This window comes from Vanellus vanellus (assembly GCF_965231255.1).
Source record: "Vanellus vanellus genome assembly, chromosome: 4".
Lineage (NCBI taxonomy): Eukaryota > Metazoa > Chordata > Aves > Charadriiformes > Charadriidae > Vanellus > Vanellus vanellus.
Window position 1 is genome coordinate 33,121,781 of NC_138909.1, and position 25,111 is coordinate 33,146,891.

Sequence of the window (25,111 nt, forward strand, 5' to 3'; positions counted from 1 at the left end):
GATTCCTTATATTAGCTGAAAAATGTAACCATTCTCTTCTTGCAGTGTCACTGCTCAGGCTTTCTGCAGAGTCCATCAGAGGTTATAGGCATGGTTTCTACTCAATTCCTATTCTGAAAGTGAGAACTAGAGAATTAGGCTTAAACCCTTCTTATATCTGTTTCTGTGATCTATGTACCAATTAAAAAGACATAACCTCCCCCATGGGAGATAGCTTTTTCAACAGAATTTGAGAGTCCTCAGAAGAAATTGAGAGGAAAAAAAAAAAAAAAAAAAAAAAGAGATCCTGGGTTAGTCAGCCACACTAGACAAATTATGCAACTCATGACAAGTAGGTGTATTTTGTATTTTTCTAAATGTTTCTTTAATTTCACACTATAAAAGAACCAGATACACAAATGCAGTTTAGATCTTGGAATGATATAATTTACTCTTGCTTGATAAATATCTCCAATTAAAATAAATTCAGTCAATTTTGCATAAGTTTTTCTGTGCATCATAACTGAGGCCTCCAGAGGCTACAATCCTTTTCATTTTCAGGTTCCACAAAGAAACAGAAAGAAATAGCACAGATTTTTTTTTGCACACGAGTGTTTCTCCAGCTCTTCCATAGTCTTTATAGAATATAGCCGTCTACAGAAAAGAGATAACTATTTTGTACTAAAATCTTCTGACTTAATTGAAAAGTCTGTTAACCCATTCAGTAGCCACACACACATACCTCAATACTTCTAAAGCTCTCCAACTCTGCAAGGTCTGTATAGCAGTATGTGTGTAAACACACTTATCTTTGGAAATCAAAATGTCCAGCCTATTTCACATTGAGAAACAGAGCAATTTAAAAAGTTGGAGAAAGTGGTAATTTCCTAGATAAGAGAATCTTCATTCACTTTGTAATCCTGCAGCTGAGAAGCAAGTAGAGATTTTCCCGTGATGCAGAGATCTCGCCAAAAACTGCATTCAAAATCTCTTGCTTCCAGCTGGGATGGTTGTTTCTCAAAAATGTACAAGCCCCCTTATATAAGTAATATGAGTTGAATATGAGTGAATCCTGCACTGCTTCCCAAGTAGCTCCATAGCACCAGTGACGTTCAAAATCTGAGGAGGTTGCAGGGAAAGAAGTCTTCAAGCCATTTTTATTGTGCTACATAATAAACACCTACATTATTATTGACTTCACTTCTGCATCTTCTAGAAAGTATTAAAAAAGCCACCATTAAGTTTTTGTGTTTGGCCTTTAGATAGTTTATCAACTAACAGTTTATTAACACCACTGCACCCTAACATGTGTGATATTAAGCAAATTTGGAAAGGCACTAAGAGCCTTCAGAGCACTGGCACAGGCTGCCCAGGGAGGTTGTGGAGTCCCCTTCTCTGGAGATTTTCAAGCCCCGCCTGGATGCAGTCCTGAGTAATGTGCTCTGGGCAATCCTGCTTTAGCAGGGGAGTTGGACTAGATGATCTCTAGAGGTCCCTTCCAACTCTGAAAACTCCGTGATTCTTAACTGCTACTTTCACATTTTTCACTTTGTCCCATCCCTCGCTATTTTCCTACATATCAGTGGCAGAGTTCAGCTTGTCAATTTGTGAGAAAGAAATCTTCCCTGAAAAAATATGATGGCAGTCTGTCTCATTTGCTACATTGTTTCTGCTACGTTTTGACAGACCTTTCATAAATTTCCTACATTTCAGCTACTTCTACTAAGATCGAACAACCCCTTGGCATTGTGAAGAATAGGTTGAACTCTGAAATAAATTCTACAGGAGTAGCACCCACCACGACGTCACACAGGAAGAAAACTTTGCAAAACACACAAAATACTACAGTACACTGATAGCTTATGTTGATTCCCTATTTTTTTTTCTATTATTTTCAGCCTTAACTTCGAATAAAATCACTACAACAGACACATTGTTAAGTCCATGGATTTTTTACATGTGATCTTTTATTTTTATGTAATACTTTATCAGAATGATTTGCTGAACGTGGTGCTCCTAAGCATGAGTAAAGCATGCTGATTTTCAGACATAATTTAGAGAGTGGAATTTTGATTCATTTATAATGCCAGCTAAAGCTGAGTACTGTTGTTCTAGATTCTTGTACATTCGTGTCATAAAAATTAGCCAGATAAAAACAAGCACTGTCAGAAAAAAAACAATGACCAGACAGAAATAACCAAGAGGAATAAATTGGGCAAGTGGAGAGGAGTGGATATGTTACAGTCATCCATTAAAGAAAAGCTCAAGCAGTTCTCTAGAATTCGTTTGTGGAGAATACTATAGATCAGCAATACAAGAAGCATTCACATGAAGAAAAACTACTCAAAATTCTGCTTTTCATTATCAAATCAAATGTAAAATCACTTGTCCACAGACAGTTCTGAACTCACTTTTTTTTAATGTTGTAAAACAAATTACTTTATCAGTTTCAGATAAGAAAACAGCATCTGCTGATTCATAGCAGCTTCTAACTTTCCCATAAAGTTAGACTGCAGATGAATCGAATGTCTGGAGAGCAGAAAATCACCCAAAGATAGAGGAGAAACGTATGTGAACTGGCAAATCTATTACATGCATCAACCTAGTTTAGGGACCTCACACAGAAGTCAGAGTTAGAAATTACCCAAGAGAGAATCTTGGCATGGTCAAATACATTTAACAGGTACATTTGCTTTAAAAAAGTTATTTGAGTTTTGGAACCAGTTCTGCTTAAATTCCAAGGATGAGTTTTAGGATTACAACACTTGCTAAAAACAAGTATCTTAACGTACGGCCTTTCTTGCTGAGCTTATTGAGAGAAGAAGGAATGGAGACTGGCCATACCCAGCCCCATTTGTTATGTCCACAACTGCTTTTTATATGTGGAAAACAATTCTTAAAGAATTTTGATGCTGCATAACACATTGCAGCCTGTCAAATTATTTTTGATGGCATTTTATGTGTGAAGGATCAGAACCTACTCCAAGTAAGCCTTACTGACCTAAAGGCTCAGCTAGCACAAGGTTTAAGTAGCACTTTACAGAAATTATGGTCACTTATCCTCTCTTCTGACACAAAAATCCCCCTTAAAATAAATTTTAATAATATATTTGCAGGCACGAACTGATAACGGGTCAAGGGATCCTATGCAGAGCGAAAGAAACAAAACTGTTACAGAAATTCTTTATGCTGCATTGCGATACAAACAACAAAATGTTGATTTCCTCCAAGGCTCTCCAAAAATTTGACAAATATTGAAAAAGTATGTTTTATGCTTATAAAATTGTGCAGTGAGTGTGACTCATAGGACCAAGCAATAACATTGCACAAGGCTTCCCTGGATACTGACCTTCTTTTAAAAGGTTAATCCTCCAAATAATGAAAGTCAGTGAATAAATTGTCCTTACTACAGAATTCCTGTGTACTATCAATATAATGCTGTTACCCGGTATTGAAAGATACAATTTGCCTATTAGGAAGGAATGGTTGTTACTAGCAAAGACTACAAAGAAAACTCTTGCTTCCTAGAATACAGAAAAAATGCTTTTCTGAATCATTATCATTTTTTTTTTCAAGATAAAGCTAAGGTAGAACAGTACATCTTTTAATGCCACAGATGAACTAACACAGCAAAGTAAATTACTTAAAAATGTTTTTCTTAACTTAATGTTTCCAGTGCTTTGTTTTACAGTCAGTTACTACTATTCTAAATCAAGGTCACCGTGTTTGTCTAACACAGCCGAGTTAGGCAAGATGCTACTTGCTCCTGTGCTGCACTGGTATCTCTAGACTCTCTCCCCCTCATCAGAGGAAGCCATTTCTACCCCACGATGCGAGGAACTCGGTGAGCTAAGGACACAGAAGAGTATGATTTTGGCTCAGCATTTGATCCATCAGTGCCACAAATTAAGATGAAATTAAAAATATGTAAGAAAGAAAATATTGGAAAGGCAAGAAAACCAAGTGGAAGTTGTTGTCTGCCTTCATCTACAGCCATTTACTACCTTTTCCTTTCTTCTATCAGAGAATTAGGATTAGCAAAGAATTCGGGAAGAAACTCAAATTTATTCCGTTCCAAGTAGAACTACCGAGCTTTTTTACAAGTGTCTTGAAACGCCCATCTTTTTGTATCACCTCACACTCCAGATTGCATCCATTAGAGAGCACAATTAGCTGTCATACCTCGGCAATTTTTCTTTATAAATTCATTCTGGTAGTCTGAATGGATTTAATCTTCTCCAAACATTCCTCTTCCCCATTCAGGAGATGAAGTTTTGGCACCCCTTTTCACTGAAAAAAGCATCTCAGAAATGCAAATGTCTCTTCTCTTAGGGCTTTTTATGTATTTGACCACCTAATGATGGTTTGCTTTCAGCTTCTGGCGTCCGACGTTGCAGCAAAGCTGGTACAACATCTGGCTGCACCTGGAAGGGGGGGATCACGCTCCCTTCCCCCGCCCTTTGCAAAGGGCTGGCTACTACAAGGCTTGCCACTGAGCCACAACTTGGTACTAATGAGATATAACATAACATTTTTTAAAAATAAAGCAGCTTCTTACTGGCTTCCTTTCCTGCACCAGGTCACAAAGGGATGGGATGAACATAAATTGTTTACCTGTAACATGAAACGGCAATTTCTGAGTACAGCTCTCTGGTATTTTGTCATGACCGAGCCCAGTACATCATAACCCTCTTGTCTTAAAACACAGTGTTAGAAGCAAAACCTCTGTAGGCTTTTACTTATTTGACTGGTTTTTGTGGCCTGGCACTCTGGAAGATTCTTTGGGATTTCAACCTTTTTCTAGATATCACAGGGCATGACCATGACCTGCAGCCATGTTTTCTGCTTCCACCAAAAGCAGAAGAGCTACAGACACCCGGCGTAGTCATTTGGGCAACCAGAGGTGCAGGATGCAAAAACATGATGATAAGTTCTACAAGTTTCTGGAGAAAATATGCCCTTCAAGTAAAAAAAATAATGAATTTTCTTTGGCAGCTGGTATTAAGTCACTGATTTGGGATTGCTTAAGTATATCCCTGCCTGGGAAAGCCTTTAAGCAGGTGCTTAATTTCCACATGAAGTTAAGTCCCATGTGTTAGTGCTTTATGCCCTTACATAAAGATCCCAAAGTCTCTCCTGTGTGTCAACAGCACGCGAGAGGCTCTGCAAGGCTCCAGCATCTATTCCAGGCTGTATAAATGGTGTGCAGGGATGTTTTCTGATTACCATCAACACTACCGGTCGCATCTTCCCCTGCGAGTGCTGCGCTTAACGGCTGCACCCTTCAGAGTGGCTTGGCTCACCTCAAGACTCTTTCGGACTACACAATGAAGAACTGCGTAAGACTGGATTTTAAGGAGAAAAAAAAGATGTTTCAGAGAGGCCAGCAATCACAGAAGCTAAAGGCACACCGACGGTCGAATAGAACGAGCATTAAAATCCCACAGCAGACATCCTTTCAAAAAGATAACGTGAAAGGTTATGGTTTTCTGATATGATTAGTGTTTTAATAAAACACTGCCTAGTTTCAAAATCTGTCCTTGTAACTGCGCTCTTATGCTCAGATAATTTTTCATAAATTGATATTTAGTCAAAATTACTTGGTAGTATACAATATGAAGGGTCTAAGTAACAGGGAACCAGGCTAAAATATAATTAATTTCCCCATCTAAGAGAATGACCTTCATAATTCACTTCAGGCTTCACCTCCAGAGTGTCATGGCTCATTTCCTCATTATCAGAATTAGATTTTAAAACACTACTGTCCTCCATAAAGTACACTTGGTCTCTGATTATATACATAGAGAGGAATATGTTTAAAATTATTTGCATCACATAAATACCCAATTGCCTCAAATACACATCAGTGTACTTACTAAAAACACAGCCTGTGCCCAAAAAGCTAACAGATTACAACAGAAAAAGCTTGTAAATGAAACAAAAGAGATTTGAGAAGGAAAGGAAGAAGAGCAAGGAAGGCTCAAAGGGGAGAAATAAATTAATTAAGCAATTACTTCAGTAAAATTAATTGAAATTAATTAATTGCATTGACTTGTCGACAAACACAGATACAGATGCAAAGAGCAAATACTGATCTGTACGCAGTCAAACGTGTATTTGTACCGAAATTGCCAGATGAAACAAAGACTTGGTGACTTTCTCTTAATTCAGAGAATTTAATCAGGAACAGCAAAAGCAAAATCCCAAATTAAAATTTTTTTATGAGGACTCGGGAGGACTTTGTATGGCAGAAAACAATTGAATGAAGCAGTTTTATTGCTTGGTAGTCGCCACAACCTGCTGCAAGCTTGCAGGCTGTGAGGCCTGTCTGGGAATATACATTTCTGGTTGGACAGGGATGATTGACTGCTGTAGTGATTTTAGTGGACACTGCTTCGCAAAAAGACGGGGAGGAAATCTGGATAGGGTGTCCATTACTTATTTAAGGAGATTACTTTGGGGGACTGGTAGCCTAAGGTGCTCGCTAAATAATCAGCACCTCGTAAGAAGCAGCAGCTCTCATTTGGTTTCTCTCTATACTTCTGTTAGTTAAAATACCCCAAAAGCCTTCAGGCACGGTGGCTTTAAACATTTAAATGTACTACTGATATTTTTTAATCGCATCGCAATTTGTACAGCTCTCTTAAAAGTAAACCACTAGCAGTGTGTCAGAGTACATTAGCGCTGCAGACTGAAGCACTGCGTTTAATGTATGAAAACATACATCGGGCACTTGTGAACCGCAAGTGGAAATACGCATATTGCAAAATCAGAAATGATCCAATCTGGATTTAAAGTGTAAGTACTGCAGAATATCAGCCTATCTGGCTACTCCTATAATCATGTAATAAAATTCACTCCGCACTCCACCATCAAAGGGCATCACACTTGTCCAGTTATTTATTCAGTTATTTGATTCACCTTTTTAAAAGAGGTAAAGAGGTTAATAGCATGTGACTGTGAGGCAGGCTTTTTAAGCAAACGCCTGGAAAAGAAATTCTTTCAAGTCTATTAAAATTCCTGTCAGTCATTTGAAAGTGGAAGCTCTGATAGAAATGTCAAAATCTGCCATAAAAATTAATGGTGAGCCAAACTTTTGCAACTGGCAATGGCAAACGGCATCAGTGTTAGGAAAATCACTCTTGATGTTTTAAAGTCATGCGAAAGCAGAATGAAAAAAAAGACTGCAGAAAGGTAAGGGGGCAGGTAATGCAAACTCTGAAACGCTAGCCCTCGGTCTGATGTGTGGTCTTACGTAAATACCTCCAGCTGTATGGTTGCACCTGATTGCTGTGATGCAGCAGAATATAACAGTGGGATGCTACTGGCTTTCCTGGTCACCTGAAGAAAAGTGGTTTCCATAGAAACACTAATATCCTTTCCTTAAAGCACAACAAAGACACGCAGCAATCATAACGTGTATATTCGGTGGGGTTTAGGCACTCTGCGAGACAATGGGGATAACAGCAACTAAAAGATGGCAGGATCTTGCCTTAGCCTGCACTGTAGAAAGCCTCTTTTTTCCCCCCTTTGGCTCAGCAATTTGGGAAGCATACGTCACAAAATGCTCTTCGACCACACTAATATCTGTAGCTTAAGTTTTTTAGATTTGCCACCTGCAAATACTAAGGACTGCTGAGGTTTGCACCTCTTTTCCTCAAACCGTGTTTCTCACATTGCTTAAACTACACTGGTGAAATCTGTTCTGATGGACTGTATTTTTTTTTTTTTTTAGTTTTGTTTTATTTATTTGGATTTGGGGGGATTTTTTGGAGCTAAAGATAAAGGATTTTTTTTTTTATCTTCAAGTATCCGAAAGTGTATTGCAGCGTACAGCTGCCAGAATTTGCTTTCAAACTGGAAACAAAGACAATGGAAGTTGTATGCAATTGGAGAAAACATTACTACAGAAAGAATTAGGAACTAGAAAACATTGGAGCCCAAAATTCAAAGGCTGGAGAGTGGTAGAAGTTTTGCAATTACCGTAACTGCTGAAACAGTTATGAGGCCTTACTCAAAATAAATCTGACCCCCTTTTATAGTTTGCAGTGTGCGCTGGGTAGATTACTTCCAGGCAAAGGAAGGTCACAATAGCTTTGAAATTGTTGCTGAAAATGTGTTAAATATGCATCCCGCTCCGCCTAAACTAAGCTTGTATTACACGTCCCTTTTCTAGTTGAGTCAATGCTCACTCTTCCCTTCTCCCCGATCTTCTCCCATGCAACCACTGCCTTCCCAACTGTCACGATGTTATCACCAGTGTTGTAAAATCTTTTTTCTTAAGCTGCCAACACTTGGACTCCCGTGGCGCATTTATGCAGATTGGAGAGCTGATTGATTTTGTGGGGTTAGCAGGACTAAAATGAGAACAAAGCTTGTGTAAGAGCACCAGGCTTCTTACCCAGTGCTTTGGGAACAGGGCACACTGCCACCACTGCTGGTACACTATGGGGATGCACAGGGGATAGATAATTGAAAAGATTTTTTGCCATATTTTCTGAAGTACTGATGATACAAGCAATTTGCAAGTGCAAACATTTCCAACAGTTTCTGGTTTTACAACAGTTTTATATCAGTATTTAAATGCTTCTCCTCCTTTTCTCCCTTAACTTTTTATAGTTCAAATCCCAGTTGAAAATGATTTTTTTTCCCCCTCAGTATTAGTAGTATCATTTCACATCAAAACCCATTTTATTGGGAAATAAGCAAACCTGGAATGAAATGGAAGGGCAGTGAAGAAGTGCAACCCTGTAAAGGTTTAATCTCAAACTGAACATGTACTGGTTAATAAACAGCACAAGGAAGGGTCAAAAATTTGAAGAAATTACCAACTCGAAGTGAAAGAAAGTTTAGCAGTCCATGGATTTAAACAGGTTTCTACAGCAATCAAAGAAACAGGAAAGGACAATCTTATTACATTCATCTCATCCCAAAGGCCAAAGCAGATGTATCCATCAGGCTGTAATTTCTGACCATAAAACTTTGCTTGAATAAAATCCTGCATGTGACCTTCATACATATTGCTGCCCTACAAACATCGGTTACTCTACAGCTGAATCCCATTTAGTTATGACTCACTGCCTTATTTACTTCACTGATCACAATAAGCTTTCAAAAGCCATTACGAAAGGCTTGAGTTGGTGTCTGTAAGCATACTCTGGTGCCTAACCTGAATGACAAAAAGGTTGGTTTAAAAAAAATGAAAATAAACCCCACATATATATGATTGCGATAGGAAAACTTGTCAAACAAAGCAGATTTCAAACAGCATCAGTCACATCTATTTGTCATGCGTTCTAGGTAGCCTATAGAAGAAAACATTGGATTACTATAGAAACATTAAAGATATAGGTAAAATGTAATATTGTCAAGAAAGGAGGTAGGAGGAAGGAGCAGGATAAAAAAAATATTAGCAGCAAATAAACCCAAAATGTTTGCCATGAGGTTTAAAATATTGGCAATGGATCCCCCAAGGATCCTGCACATCTTTGGACACGGGTCCTGCTGAGCTCCGAAAGCCCTCCAGATGCTGTGGATGCCTCAAGCACTGCAAACACCTGCAGTCTGCTCCGTAACTTAGTGTGCAAGTGGAAACGGCAGCAGGGGGGCTGTAGAAACTGTGCTGCCTAAGGAGGCAGATCAGCACGAGTCAAAGTGTTACCTCTGGTTCGAGTTACCAAAGCCCCTGCTCCCTCCCGCTTGCCTTGGGATAGGAATTACATCGGACAATATTGCCTGCATCAATGGAAAGCACCTTCCCCCAAATCTAAGTAAAACAGTACTGCAAGAATATGATCTTGTGGAAAACGTTTAGAAGACAAGGAGGGTTTAGGGAATCATTAGCGGTGGACTGAAACAGATATTTAGTAGTGTCTACCAAGGTAACTCAGCAAAGAATCCCACAATAGCACAATGCAATAGCACAAGCTATTGCATATTTCACATTAGCCATGCAGCAATAATATGATCATATTCTTAATGATAAATTAAGGATTGGAGGAAATAACAGGCTTTGAACCATAAAAATTAGACTTTAATTACTAGTGTATTGAAGTAAGCTCAAGAAATATAGAAGAGAAAGGTAAGAGAACACAATGATTTTCTGACAAATGAGAGAAGTAATGTATTTATTTTAACCAAATTTCCCAGTGAAAGGAAAAAAACGCCAGTCCATTAAAAAGAAATATAGAAACATGTCTGTATTCAAAATAATTACAGTATAAGTATATTGTAGAACTCAAAATCTTTTGAAGGCCTATCCCACCCCTATTTAAATACTGCTGTAAATTGAAGCCTCACAAGAAAGGAAGTAAAGTTTACACTAATATATATTATTATTGCCACCAGTATGGATCTGGCATTGTAATTCCTTGTTTTGTAGTGCTAAGATACATACTTGCTACTGTGAAAAAACTGACTATCCCTACCTTCCTTCATTGTCTATACAAAGAAAACTTAAATTGCCGATTCCCTCGGTAGCATCCGACATGGGCACAGCATTAATAAAGCCAGGTACAATATTCTTCCTCTCTCACTCACATAAGCACACAAATATTTCAAGACATCACATAAAAAAGTAGTATAACAGTTGTGAAGTATTTTCTCTTGAAGAAAGAAAGGAAGAGAGGAAGAAACATGACCTGTTGGATATTTCCACAGGAGTAGGTCACTGTGACACGTCTCAGCGACGGGGCTGCAGCTGCCTCAAGAGCCTGGGATGCACCATCTACGTGCTTCATCCATCCTTCTTGGCTGCTCTCCTCCTCTGCAAACTCTCCCCTGTGCCCATCGGGCTGGAGCTATGCACCCCTGGCCACACACCTCGCTGGTCCTCACCCCAGCCTACCAACTGGGCTTGCCCCGGAACCTGCCTCCCACCTCACAGGGCAACCTCTACCTCCCCCTATCCTGACGGGTGCCTGTGCCACCCCACGATGTTGCCATGCAAGCATGGGTCGTACAGTAAACCATATGCATCACGCTCGTCGATGCTCCTCTCTGGCAGAGCATACACCAAAGGGGAGAAAAATTTCCCTAACGTAAAGAAACTCAACTTCACCTCCTATTTCCATGCGTATAACATGCCTATAAATTGTCCCCGAGGGCACTTCCAGTGACATTATGGGGCACGTCATTCACAGCTCTTCTAGGATAAAACCACTCAGCTTTGCCAGTCTCATCGCTCCAATCAGAACTGTTAATGAGATGCCCTAAGATACAAATGGAAGACATTTCAGGGCACCATAAAAATTTACAAAAACAGATTCAGAGGGAAGAACGGTAAGTACCACACAGCTGCTGATCCTCTCAAATTAATTATCTTTACATCCCCCAAATCAATATTAAATATCTGAGTCTTCCTGTTTCCTTGTTTGGGAGTTACTTGCTAATTTTGCTAATAAAATGAAATAAAAGTTAGAAATAATTCATGTTGTCCATTAGCAGATCATTATGAAAAATAAATTTGTCAATATCTCCTCTGTACTTGTCTTGTGTTGTTATATTAGATCTTTGGTCATGATTTCTTGTTTTTTGAAATTTGAATTACTAGGCAAGATTTTTCAAGAACTTTCTCTATTCACTACAAGGGGTGTAATTTACACCACTTTAAAGTTATTATTATGTCTCTAATGCTTTAAATTAACATTTTACCAAACATTAAAAGCTCTTCTTTTTAAAGGCTATTCTGTAGTTTAGACAAGATGAAAATATATCAAAATCACAAAACACCCCATATTGTGAACTAAACCAAAGCAAACTGCACGCAGTTTATGTAATAAATAATATAAATAAATAAGTAGAATATAATAATAAATAAATAATATAATTTTTGCACATTAGGCTCTGCCTGATAGGACAGGCCATGGTACCTCAGACTCATATCAGTGTTGTTACGCTTCCAAGGAAAGGGTCACAGAGGCATGGAAACGGCAAGTTTGGGCATACTGAATGCCACACACATTTAAAACCATGAGATTTTGCCTCATTCTAGTGTTTCTTTTACAATGGAATACAGAAATAGCCTGAGTGTTCAAATGATCTTTTTCTGATGTTTAGCAATAGTGCATTTTGGCTAAGTGTTTTTTCCAAGGGGTAAACTATGAAATATGTGGCAACAGCTACAGAGGTCCTCTTCCCTGCTGCTAACAGTTGTAAAAAATCCAATTAAGAACAGGGGGCAAGCAATACAAAGATGTGGAGGAAAGCAGAAAGGGAGGAAAGTGGTGCAAAGTAACTGAAATGTTGCAGTGCAGCTTACGCCTATATTCAGTTAAAACAAATTAAAGAAAACATGTTAACTGCGGTAAAATGGTTTGACAAGCAAAATTTCACAGATATATGCATGCAAAAGATGCAACCCTTGCTCTTCACTCAAATTATGCCAAACAAAACACAGGGCACTAAAAAGATAGTGAATGAGGCTTTGCTACACACGTAGCTGTATTTGACCATGCGTTTACAAGAACATGCGTTTTTACTGGCAAATACTTTCTCGAACTCAACAATACCACAACTGACTTTTCGCCCGCCCAACACACAGTAACAAAATTTATGTCAAATCTACTCCATTCACATTTCAAATATTCACTATACCACAATGTTTTCAAAAAAGACAAATGTAACTTTTGCAAAAAATAAGTAATTGAATATTGAAATATTGGGTCATTAACTCCTTTGGAATGTTATACTGTACTAGACACTCCTACTTTCTTTAAATTAGAAACAAATAAATAAGTTCCTTAAAACATCATTCTGTGAAATAACTTGCAACTGCTCTTACACAATGATAAAGGAAATTGCCAAGTGTCAGTGTTAACCAACGTTAATCACAAAGCATCACCTAACATGAAACGTCTTGGATGAATTGGAAAAAAAGCTTAAATACTAACAGTGTAGAAAGAAGCTAAAAAACATTGACCTCACTCACTCATTTTCCCCCCTCTGGATTCTAAAGGTATTCAACAGCCTCAGTTTTTATGTGGGTCTTTTAGATTGAAATAGATTGAATTGATTCTGATCAGAATACTTTCAAAATCAGTTCTTTTCTGCCTCAGTCTTATCAAGGCTAAACTGTAACACTTCTCATTACACAGGTCTATCCACTTATAAAATTTAACAAAACAAAAAAAATCCCAAGTTCTCAAACATCAAGAAGTCACAGATAAAAATCTGTCATATAAGCATTAAAGACCTTTTCATTAACGTTGCTTTGTTAGTAGCCCATTGAAGCCAAACAGGTATTTACCTTTGACTTCACAAGTATCAGAGCAACTGTTTGCAAGTTTGCTGCTTAAATCTCAAGTTCTACCTCAAGTGTCAATACAGAGCAGCCAGTAAGGATATCGAAAGTCATCAAAATCTTGTTTCCTTGTTAAGAAAAATTTAATAATATACCTACAACAAATATCTTCTGCATCTCAGACAGAAGTTAGTGTGCCAGAATAGCTACAAACCCCAAATGCTTAGGAAACAAATTTGAATCCATATTTCTAAAAACTGTATATAGCTGTCTTTCCAGACAACTGCTCAGTCACACCAGCGATTTACTAATCCAGCTCAGAGGGATTTCAAATATTGAGTCCTGTTATCATCCCACCGCTATCACAGGACCCCAAAGCAACATCCTCATCTCTTGCCCAATAATTGGGGAATGACAAAGGACAGACTGAGTACAAAATCGTATTGGACATGGGTGGCTTTCTGAGTCATCAGGTTATCTCTAATCCCTCCTATAAAAAAGGTAACTTTTTCAGGTGTATGTGCTGAAAAGGTTATCCACACAAAAACCTATGTTTTCCAACTAAGTAAGTGCTGTTAGTTACACAAAATGAAACTGAAAAGTCGCATTAAGAGGTCATAAAGTAAGGACTATTGGTTTGACGATAACTTCACAACAGCCTACAAAAGAGAGAAGACATAAACAAACCTTGTCTGGCTTTTCTACCATTTTTCCAGAGCCTTTACTTACAACACAGATAAAAGCTAACTTTATAGCTTGAAGTCACTAGACCAACACAAACCGATGTAGCTAAATGCAATATTTGATATTCTATGTAAAAAGAAGCCAACAAAAATTACAAATATCTCATAAAGCTAGGAAGCTATCAGGGTAGTATTTTGCATGTCTCTGCAGAAACAACAGCAGAAAATCTGTTTAGACGTCCTACCTTCTTGAACCGCCTGAAACGGATTGTTGCCATCCACAAATGTCACTGAACACGTGATTTTCTCTGTTTGTAAGATTTCATCATTCTGGTTGAGATCAGCAACTGCCATTCGAAAAACTTCCTCGTCTTTTTTGGCAGATTCATCAAAAATCGCCCCTGGGAAAAAAAGAAAAAAAAAAAAAAGAACAAAAATCACACTGCACCTTTCACCTGCAGTATCCCAAAGCATTAATCATAAATACTAAAGCCATATTTTATGCTATAACATCATCACTTTGCTCACTCACGAAAAGCAGTTCTCTCAACACAGAGCCCACAAGTTACTTCACAATGGACAGAATTTCTACATTTTGACATAATTTAAAACATAAATTGAAAAGAAGCATTGATTCCAGCTAGAAATATTGGGGAAATCTAGTTAAGCTCAAAACAAATTATCTGTATAGGAACATGGCCAAGAAATGAGAACTAATTACCTTTCCAAGGTGCCATTTAATACATTGAATGACTGCAACGGGCCAGGATATATGTTTAACATCATGTCTAGTGACAATTAAAAAATATAAAGTTCAAAGGAGGTTAGAATAGCCCACAATGGTAGCAGCACTGGGAAAATGAGTTAGAATTGACAATCACGATCAATAGACAGGTCAGCAGCTGATATAAACTATTTCAGGTCTCATTCCTATTGGATTTGTAAAACAACCACTCCAGCTAACTGTCTCAGTCTTGAAGTCAGCAAATTAAGTTTAAGCAGTCAATTAAAATAATTTCTGCCTTTATAAATCTGGCAGAAAGTGACTGTTCTGCCTTTTCCCCCAAAACATTCAAGCAGAGCATCGTAAACAGGAAACCATTAAACTCAGGAGGAGTTGGCAGAGGGCGTCCAACCCTTGCACAGCCAATTCTCCAGGTGTACTGAAAAAGAACTCCAAGGATAATCCAGAGGTTTTAGCTTCTTTTGGTTTCTTTAAACTATAGTGTCACTTTTAGCATCACTAATTTCCTATTATTTTACATTTGCTTCTTGCATGAACTCTTTATGCAGAGATGGCTCAAATTACGCTGTTACAGTCCTATGAAGAATGCTGTATTGTCTAAAGCCCTCAAATTGAGGCTGTTAGATTTTCAAGTGTTTTTAAAGCTTTCATTTCCAGGCAATAGATTAAAGAGACAGAAGGGATGCTTCAAAAACAGACTTTTGACAAATCTATTTAATCATTATAAAATTTCTTCAGTTTTCAGGTTTATTTATTCTTGAGTGTTCATTGTCAATGCATAAGTCAACTAAGGAAGCATATGTGGCGAGACAGCCAAAGATAATAGGAAATGCTGATCACTGGTGATTTCAAGGTAAATACCTGCAATCAGTGCTGAAAAGAACTGAAAAAGATCCATTTACAGGAAAGGGCTACTTTAAGAGAAATAAACTTCATACAGTGTTTTTATCATATTTTTCCCACTGACCTCCAATGATCATCTCCCTGCCAGCACCACTCATCCTACATGAGCGTCATCTCTTCTTACAATCTGACCGCTTTGACTCCAGCATTTTCCCTCCTGAAGCTGCTGCCATCTGGAACAGCTGTTCTTTACTTCTCCACCTCATTCACCTGTCATCTCTGTGCAAATCTCAGCTGAAAACATTCATTTTCTCCCTTGCCCCCATTTCTATTTCCCTTGTTTTATCTAGCTCCATAAAGCAAAGCCGCACATGGCTGAGAATACGCTTGGTATGCAAGATGCTGCAAACCGTGTCTTCTTTACAAAGACAACTTTGTGCATCCAGGTAGCATTCAAGGGTACAAAAGACTTTGTCCAATGTTAGAAACAAACACATTTTAATGTATATCCTCACAGAACAGTTCAAACCAAACCACACATCCTTCATTTCGGGGATACGCTTATACTGATGATGATATGGTAGCCCAGGAAATGTTGTTAAAAACCAGTTGAATGTACAATTTTACATGGCTATTAAGTAGCAAGGTTAAAATTAAGAAGGAAAAAAAGAAGTTGAAAAATAACGGTAGTAATTAGTCGAATTCCATCCCTGTAGAGTAATTCTGTAACAACTGCCACACTGGAAGGCAGTGAACACACACAGGTTTCACGCACACCCTGTGCCTATACATCTCTCTACATTACACAGGTAAGAAAAGGTGTTTTTTGGCTTGTTTTCTAAAAGAAAAGTCTTTTTAGGAAAAGGTAAAAGGCATTTTTTTGGATTGTGCTAACATTGCTGGAATATTTTCCTTTTTCTGTAGTTTCAGAAATCATCCTTTGGTTGACAGGAGTGAGTTTTCTGGTGTGAAACAGATCTATTGAAATTTTTACAGCTATCTCAAAATGCAGCCATTAACTCCTTTTGTATTAGGTATGATTTTCTTTCCTTGTTGAGGTCTGAAATCACAGTGAAGTTTTGATGCTTATTCTTTCAAACATAGTCTTCTAACCAAGTCAAACAAACAACCCAAATGAAGGGTATCACACTTTATAGAAGTAATTTTAGGGAGAGGTACTTGCTCTCTCATTTACTCATGTACAGCTGCAAAATACGAGAACTGGAAAGACCCTAAACTTATTTGGAGTACATGTCAAAAATGAACCCTTTCGGCTATAGGAAAAATCGTTACATGAAAGTAACGAACAGCTGAGGAGAGAAAGCAAATCATTCCTACAGATACTGTAAGACACTCAATCTCTAGAAGATGATGCAACAAAACTGATTACAAAGGGAAAACATCTTCAAATTTATACAAAAGTAGATGCTGTTCATTTTTCTTCCGCCCTCAGTGCTCACCTCAGCTGAAACAAACCTCACATTAAGCATGTCATTTCTAACCATACTCAAGGAGTATTCCCATGATTGCATCAGGAGCCAACACGCTGACACAGCAACTACTTTGCACCAGTTTCACCCCCCCTCCATTTTATTAGCATGTCATTACTTTCAGCTTTATTTCGTAATCTGGATGAGGACAGCACAAATATAATTCTCTATTGGCTTTTTAAAAACCCTCAGCGCATCAGTAATGTCCTGTAGCTTAGCAGAGAATTCTTTGTGTTTAACTATTATCTCATTCGCGTGTGACCACGTCACCAGTAATCTGTTGATTTAAATCAATACAGACCAAAACATACAAATGCTCAATAAGTTCAGCAAGTAGCAATGACATCATTAGAAAGGCTTTTTCAAAGATCACTTGTCCTGCTGACCCATACACATAAAAATATAAACCAAATTGGTCATTATCAGCTATTTCTGGAGTAATTTGCGCAGTCTACTGGAATCAGCCCAGAAAATGTAAAAACGGGAGAGAAACGCCTCATGACTGCAAGGATGAAGTACGAAGAGATTTAAGGCAATGTTAATCTTTCTATCGACTAAGGAAGGACAGAGTCCACTGCTTTCAGTGTTTTCAAGTATTGTAATTTTATTAACAATGAAAGTACGACATTTCTGGACCTCAGTGCCCCGTATTAGTCTCAGGAAATTACGTACTTTGTTTCAAAGAGGAGGGGCAGTACATGGATTAAATGCCATCGTGAACTGAGGTCACAGTTCAATTTCAGCACATAAGTATGTTTTTCACTTTTTAATGTTGCACATGCATACCTCACCAATAGAAGCAACTTACACTTTGCCCAATAACTTACCAGTTCACAAGTCCAGGAATGTTTGGAGAGAGAAAGAAGGAAAAGGGGAAGTGTAAAACACTTTCTGAGCAACTATCTGATGTTGTCAGCAGCTGCGAATTCTATGAAAATTCTTTGTCCCACAGATCTTGCCAGCCTGTTCCAGTGTCTGAATCCAATTCCACTGTATTTTCTCAATTGCTGCTAATATATTATTATTCTGAATGAGAAACTTAATGCAGCTGCTAGGAGAAGGATGGCTACTCTGTTAACACTCAGAACTGGAAGCTGGGAGTTTTGAGTCCTCATGGCAAACCTCATCTGAGATGTCCTGCAGGGCTATGAGCATATTCCCACCGGTTTATCTCCCCCATACGAAATAAGGTTAGGAGACATTAATTTCTTGGGGCTTAAATGAATGAGACTGATATTTAGAAACTGAGATACATTGGAGAATAAAACTCCATGTTATTTCTAGGCCATATGAGTGTCTAGTTGGGAAAATTCTTACAGAATCCATTAATTTTTAACTATAAGGGCAAATGCCTGGCTATACCACATACTATCATATCTGATTGAATGAACATAAACATACAGCTGTAAAAGGCCAATTCTATTATAATGCAATTATTGTCAAGAGCAAGAGGGACCTGACGTGTTTGAGAGTCTGGCTGCGCTCATGTAGGAATTTAGAAGGTCACATACAGTGACCTTCCCTTGCGTATGCAGCTCCCTTTATCATGGTATTCAGCAGGCACCAATACACCCAGACCCTAAATTTCACTTGTGACACATTTAGAGCTGCTGTAAGTTTCTCTATTGACTGACAGGCAGTTGAGTACATGCAAACATATCTTGATTTTGTCAATGAAGGGAAAATATCAGCATGCTTCGCCTTTCCCTTTTAAGTTGACTAAGTTTTAAAAACCCTTTAGAAAGGACATAGTAAGCTTGAGTTTGCCATTGCAGCACAGAGGGAGTGGAAATCCTCCATCTCCTCTGTATCAGGAGGCAGTTTCCAGCAGATGTGTCCTCAGCTACATCGCACATCACACTGCGGATGCCAGGCACGGCACAGGGCTTGGCCGTCAAGGCCCCCAGCCCTCGGAAACCATGGCTGGCTGACACGGGGCCAATGTGGGGCTCTAGCTCAGGGCAAGGCCAGTCCCTTGAATCTGAAGTCATCGGCCTCATGCGTTTGCTCCCCAGAGGTTCCCTGTTCTGCCTCACAGGGATCTCGGCACCAGAGTGCATCTAGGCCAAGCCAAATTTCTTGAAAACACTACTTGCTTGTTCATTTAATTTTTCACAGCTTTCACCATGCTCACGACGATGGTGAAAGAGAGAGCATGGTAGGCCTAGGAGCACCTGTGCCAGCTCCTTCCGTAGAGAAAGTAATGTCCCCCTGTTCCCCAAACTGTAAAGGCAGGATTTCTCTTTCTACTTAATACCTCGTATTTTTACAAGCACAGTTCAAGAAATTGAACAATCCGTCAGCACATATCTTTCACTAGTTACCATCAGACATGTAAAAGAAAATTAAAATCATCAGCTTAACAGAATGTATTCACCAACATTAAATCTACACATATGTATGGAAGTTCCACTTGTGACTTCAAGCAGCACACGTGAGACCAGAGAATCTGCAGCAAAGTTTCCGGATGACCAATGATGCAAGAGTGCTCAAGCAAAAGAAGCATTCAGGTCTACTGCCATTTTTTTTCCAATGGATTTTTGTAAAGGCCTACTTCCGATAGAGGAGGGGTGCTATTTTTCCAGGCCACGCCCATGAGCAATGCCAGTTTCCCTGAGAACACTGACAGTGGTTGACCATACATTACATATGCCTGTGTACAGGTTACTGCTATCTCCAAAACACATTCCTTAATCAACCACGATTGCATCCATTTTTAATCTAATGAAAAAAAAAAATAGCAAAATTAGTAAATACACAGTCCACACCTAATCAGAATACATGAAAAAACCTCACCCCCAAAACAAAAAAAAAACCCACGTTATTTTCAAGGGAAGCCACCCTCTCTGCAAATCTTGCCATCTTATCCTGCGATCTGGTAGACACATACGAAGAAATCATACATTATTGGTATTTAAGGAATTACAAAAGCTACCTTTTTAAGTTGGACATAACAATTAAATCAAAGATTAAAAAGCCAGATTACAGAATGAGTTTTCCACCATGTTTTCCCATTCACACCCAAGTTCAGCAAATGCTTTGTATGCATGAGCCTAACTTTAGGCATATGACTAATCTCTCTCAAGTCACACCTTAAAATGAGACTCTTTCCTGAGCTTAACATGGCACTGCCAACTTTATATGGCACGACTTACTTTAATCACTGCAGAAGGTACCTCTGCTAACTCTGGGAGCTTCCCATAAAAATACACAGTCCATTTCTGTTCCTTTTTTAAGTGATTAACCCCCTGTTCTTGTTGCAGCTATACGGCTGGAACATCGCGTAAATGATACAGCAATTCCTTCTCTTTGTTCCTTTTTGTTTTCTAACTTTAAATATTTGAAACAAAGAGGTGAATGAGGAACATTACAGGTTTTTCAATCTGGCAAACTGCTAGAGGCAAAGTCTGTTTCAAATACAGTGAGAATAAGAAAAGTGCAGTTATCATCTAAACACAGAAAAGTCTCTCCATTCTTCTGCTGAAGCACGGTGGTTTTTTAATGTCCTAATCTCACAGTAAAACAACCAATATAGCTCTGCTTGTTTCTGAAGTCTGTTACTTGTTTTAAACGATCTGACTACAGGAGGGTATTCTACTGTATTACAACTTTTCTTTTTTTAATTTACCTTTTTTTTCTCTCTCTCTAGAGAGAGTATACTACCAAGTTTTGGAAGTACTAAGGCGGTTTGACAGGTTGACAAAGAAAATAAAGACTCAGCTTTTTATGACCTTTTCCTAACAGATTTATATATGGTGAGAGCCAATGCTTCACAGTATTGTATGTCAAACCTATTAATTATGAAGCAATACAGAATTTCTAGGAAAGCCGAAACAAAAGCCTGAAGGTATGGAATCAATTGTCTTTGCATTGCCTTTACAAAATTTAATATGTTTAGAGGTAGTCTCAGGTCAATTCATTTGGCCATAACAGGTACTGGAGATCTGTGGAGCTCTTAGGAAACGTAGAGAATTACTGCTCGCACAGTTTGCAGTACTAGTATGCACGCTGGATTTTTTCTTCCTCTTTAATTCTGTTGCAACACTGTGGATACACAACAGTGTCATTGGGAACTATGTTCACATTTGGAAAGAACAAACTCTTACTATCTTATCATCCTTATTTACACTGTCTGTCGGGCATATGCACACGCACGAACACTTTCCAATCACCACTGATTTATTTTCAGCTCATCCTGACAGACATTTCTAATTGTTCTCAAGTTCTAAACCACCATTTTATACTTATATTTAATACAACAAATGGTACGATTTGTCAAAATCGTCTGCTAAGTCTCATTAATCTCATTTTAAAAAGAGCTGTCATTTGCCAGTCCCTTTCTCAGAAGGGTTATTGTTGGCTAGAGAGTACAAGAAGGGCAGAGGGAGAGGAAGGCAAAACATTTGGTTCCTACTAAAAATGCATTTATTCAAGTGCATTTTTTTCTATGCAACATGTAATCAAAGGCATCTTAAAGGCAATTCTAGAAAATCTACTGGTAAATAGTAAAGTCCCTTCTCTATTACTCTACATTCTCATTAACTTAAGTGATCCTTCAGTAGAAAACGAGTGTAAAAACTACAATATCAAAGGAATAACAATTGACATACATCTTGCATTTTTTATAACCAACTAATTGATTGCACAAATTGCCGAGAATTTGTTCCTGCAAATTGAAAAATACTGCACAAACACCTGTTGTGGCATTGGAGACTGCTATCTACTTCTGTAGATGTAGCAGAGCACAATATTATCATCATATAAACAATACATTTTAAACACAATGTACCTTTCACAGGATAAGAATTAAGATATCTTCTGTGCAGTGTTCCACTATAAATTTGATGTGGTGATTAAGTACAGTGATAATATCTTCACATTCATTATGCAACAAATGAGCTGATAATAATGAAAGGCTTTTCATGTTTTCTATCATATCCATAACTGTCAAGTTGGGGTCTAGCTGTGAAAAGCATCTGGTTTAGTAGATGCTATTGCCACATTATTAATATCCCATACAGAAAGTTAGTGTGATGATCAAATTTGATGGATAGTATTTGCATTCTTGAAAAAAAAAATATTAAACCCAAACTTTATAACATACATTCAGAGCTTGCTTATATGTTGCTTTAGAACCAGAGCAAACACTGATTCAATATAATATTTCATCATTTTTATTAGCCCCACCTTACAAAGCAATGTCAATAAGGATGGCTGCATGCTAAAAAAAAACCCTAAATAGATGTTAAGCATTTGTCATTGCTTAATGTCTTCCGCTCTCATAGTTGTTGCTCTGCCTCTATGTGCAATTCTGCTTTGTAGTTTTTGAAAGACAAACTAATGCTTTAATTACTCAAATGATGCAGACTGCTAGGTAGAGATGGAGTGAAGACTACTGCCAAACCATTTCTTTGTGACGTGGAGCAGCTGCAGCACCTTACTTCACTAGCAGCTGAACTTTGTGGAGAATGAGATTACCAATATGCTAGAAATGTTGTTAATACACAACCATATGCCTACATACATACACACACAGAGACGTAAAAGTGCAAAGATTATAGTGTGAGATTTTTCTGGAGGGCATTTTTCTGCTTTTTCCTTCCTATTTCACTTTGAAATTTACACAAGCCTTTTGCTCCAAATAGTTTAATCATTTCATGCAGCCTGGCTTACAACGCTGAAATACAGGTGTTGACACTAAAAGATTGCCATTGGGAGGGTAGTACAGGAATAAGAGGTTGTTTCTTGAGCACCACAGTATATAAAACCAGCCATCTATTCATTGTAAAAAATGCAACAGAGGTGCTGAGTCAGCGTATCATAGACTCGCAGAATGGTTTGGGTTGGGAGGGACCTTTAAAGATTATCTAGTCCAACCCCCTGCCATGGGCAAGGACATCTTCCGCTAGATCAGATTGCTCAAAGACCCGTCCAACCTGACCTTGAACACTTCCAATGATGGGGCATCCACAACTTCTCTGGGTATCATAGAAAAGTACAGACAGACACCTCTTAAATATATTGATTTAAAAAACCCATCTGATTTCACGTGCAGTGTTATGAATGCCACGGTCAAGAATTAAATAACAACAGGGAAGAAAGCAGCACTGAAAAACTGTTTTATGTCCCTGCTTAAAAATGCCAAGGCTGACTCCGAAATTAATCCTTTTCTTAAAGAGCTTTTCTTTTCTATTCTTTAGAGCAGGTTTTGATTCTGCTGGAAGAGAGGCATTCAGCAAATCTACACACAAACACGCTCTTTGAATGGTAACGGGAGAAACCAAACAAATTAGTCTCATAGTCCTCTAGCCCATTTGCTTGCCAAAGCAGGACTGTCCTGTAGAGTGCAATTTACATTCCAGTTGAAAATTAACATATGTAGCCCCTCTTACTCTTATGTCACACAGAGGGTAACAAATCTGGAAGCAATCAGTTTCCAATTTCAACACAAACAATACATACAAAAATGCCCTGAGAAACAGCCACTTTCCAAAAAGGGTAGAAATGACTCTGTTTCTACTAAAGTTTTTCTTATTTATTTCTCAGTACAGATTTTGCTGAACTAGTGTTACTCCCCTTAACTGTAAATTTCATATTTTATAATTTTGATAAAAGGACAACCCCTGCTGCTCTAAAATTTGCTTCCCAAATATTTAGGGTTATGGGCTCAAAGTGACTTCACGATTCTGGACGTTGAACAGTTAAATTCCTTGTCTTTTTTCATAGAATATAGTGCCATATAATCTTTGTAGTTCTTACTCATGTTAGAGAGAATAATTTCTACTTTTACAACTCATAATTTACATGTGTGTATAAAAAAACCAAAGTCTCAGAATATAACTCACAGATAAGTTGAGTTAAACATTTTATTTCAAAAATATCACCAAATAAATTCTGGTAACGATGCTTCTATTTCAGAAAGAGCAAATGACGAAGTGGAGAGTAAGGAAAGCTTAACGTCATTCTACATGAGACACACCAAATGACCAAGATGGTCTGCTTTAAATTCCTTCAATTCTCTGCCTCAATTTGACTTCATGCTTTATTTTTAATAACCCTACAGTTCTTCAGCAATATAAAGCTCTTTGAAAGTTATAACGCTGTCATATGAAAAGCCTGTGAATTTACATTTCCCAAAGCCTCGCTGCAAGTCAATTAAACATACTCAAGTTCTGCTAAAGAGTAGTTTCCAGGGTGCAATATATGTCTGCAATTTCTTTTTTTTTTTTTTTTTTAAATCAGAAATTATGACTTGATTTAAGACAGAAACTGTGTGGGGAATGAAGAACAGCTGTTTCTTCCACTGGATTCTACTATTTTTGTGCTCCTAGAAGGCAAAATTAAAAGGTAAAAGCGAGGCAGCAGCTGAGCTATTTCCATAAACTGTGGATATGTCAGGCACTTCTTTCAATTCAATATTCCCTTCCTCTTTCCCACATTCGTAGAAGATTTCCTAAGATAGGGCTGTACAATAGGCTACTTACAAACCTGTGACTGAGAAGCTATTCCTCTACCATTTAAAGAAATAACCCTAGAAGAAATAAATGAAGCATAATGCCAATCTCCAGCTCCAGGTCCACAGTTTTTTTACACTCAAATCACCCCAAGTTCACAAATACTTTTGAGAAACTAGCCTGACATTTTATTTTTTTTTATGAAACTTAGAACCATACATTCAGTTTAAGTTATCTCCTGTGAAGAACTGCTTATAAAAAGCCATATGCAAATGAATAATTATATTCCCATTTTAGAGATTAGGAATATTAAGCAGATGTGCAGTGACTTGCTCAGACACTCAGTAATTAGTCACCTGTCAAAATCAGAAAAATCTAATGAAAACCTGATTATTCAAAGTACCCGTCTTTATTTCTATCATTTAACACATATAATCTTGGAACACTGATATTAAAATAACACTAAGTATGCTATTATTGTAGATCCCACCTTATCTGAAATTTTCATAGGAAAAGAGGTTTGTGTTTTGGGGCTTTTTTTTGTTTGTTTGTTTGGTGAGATTTAGCAGGGGAGGTTGTAGGTTTTGGTTTGTTTTCATGGTTTGTTTTTTTTTCAGTTAGTTGGTTGGGTTTAAGTGGAGCGGCTGTAACTGAAGGTGACAAAAATCTTGTGTGTA

At 38.0% G+C, this 25,111-nt stretch overlaps 1 protein-coding gene across 2 annotated transcripts in view; it reads right to left on the reverse strand.

Annotated features, from left to right (window-relative positions):
• Positions 1 to 25,111, reverse strand: part of GRID2 (glutamate ionotropic receptor delta type subunit 2) — a gene marked incomplete at both ends in the record, with an annotated part of 746,220 nt that overhangs the window by 577,245 nt on the left and 143,864 nt on the right. For both annotated transcript variants that reach the window (XM_082482247.1, XM_082482246.1), the window contains one exon: positions 14,148 to 14,303. In XM_082482247.1, coding sequence (XP_082338373.1) covers positions 14,148 to 14,303 — 156 coding nt within the window. The remainder of the gene's footprint in view (positions 1 to 14,147; positions 14,304 to 25,111) is intronic.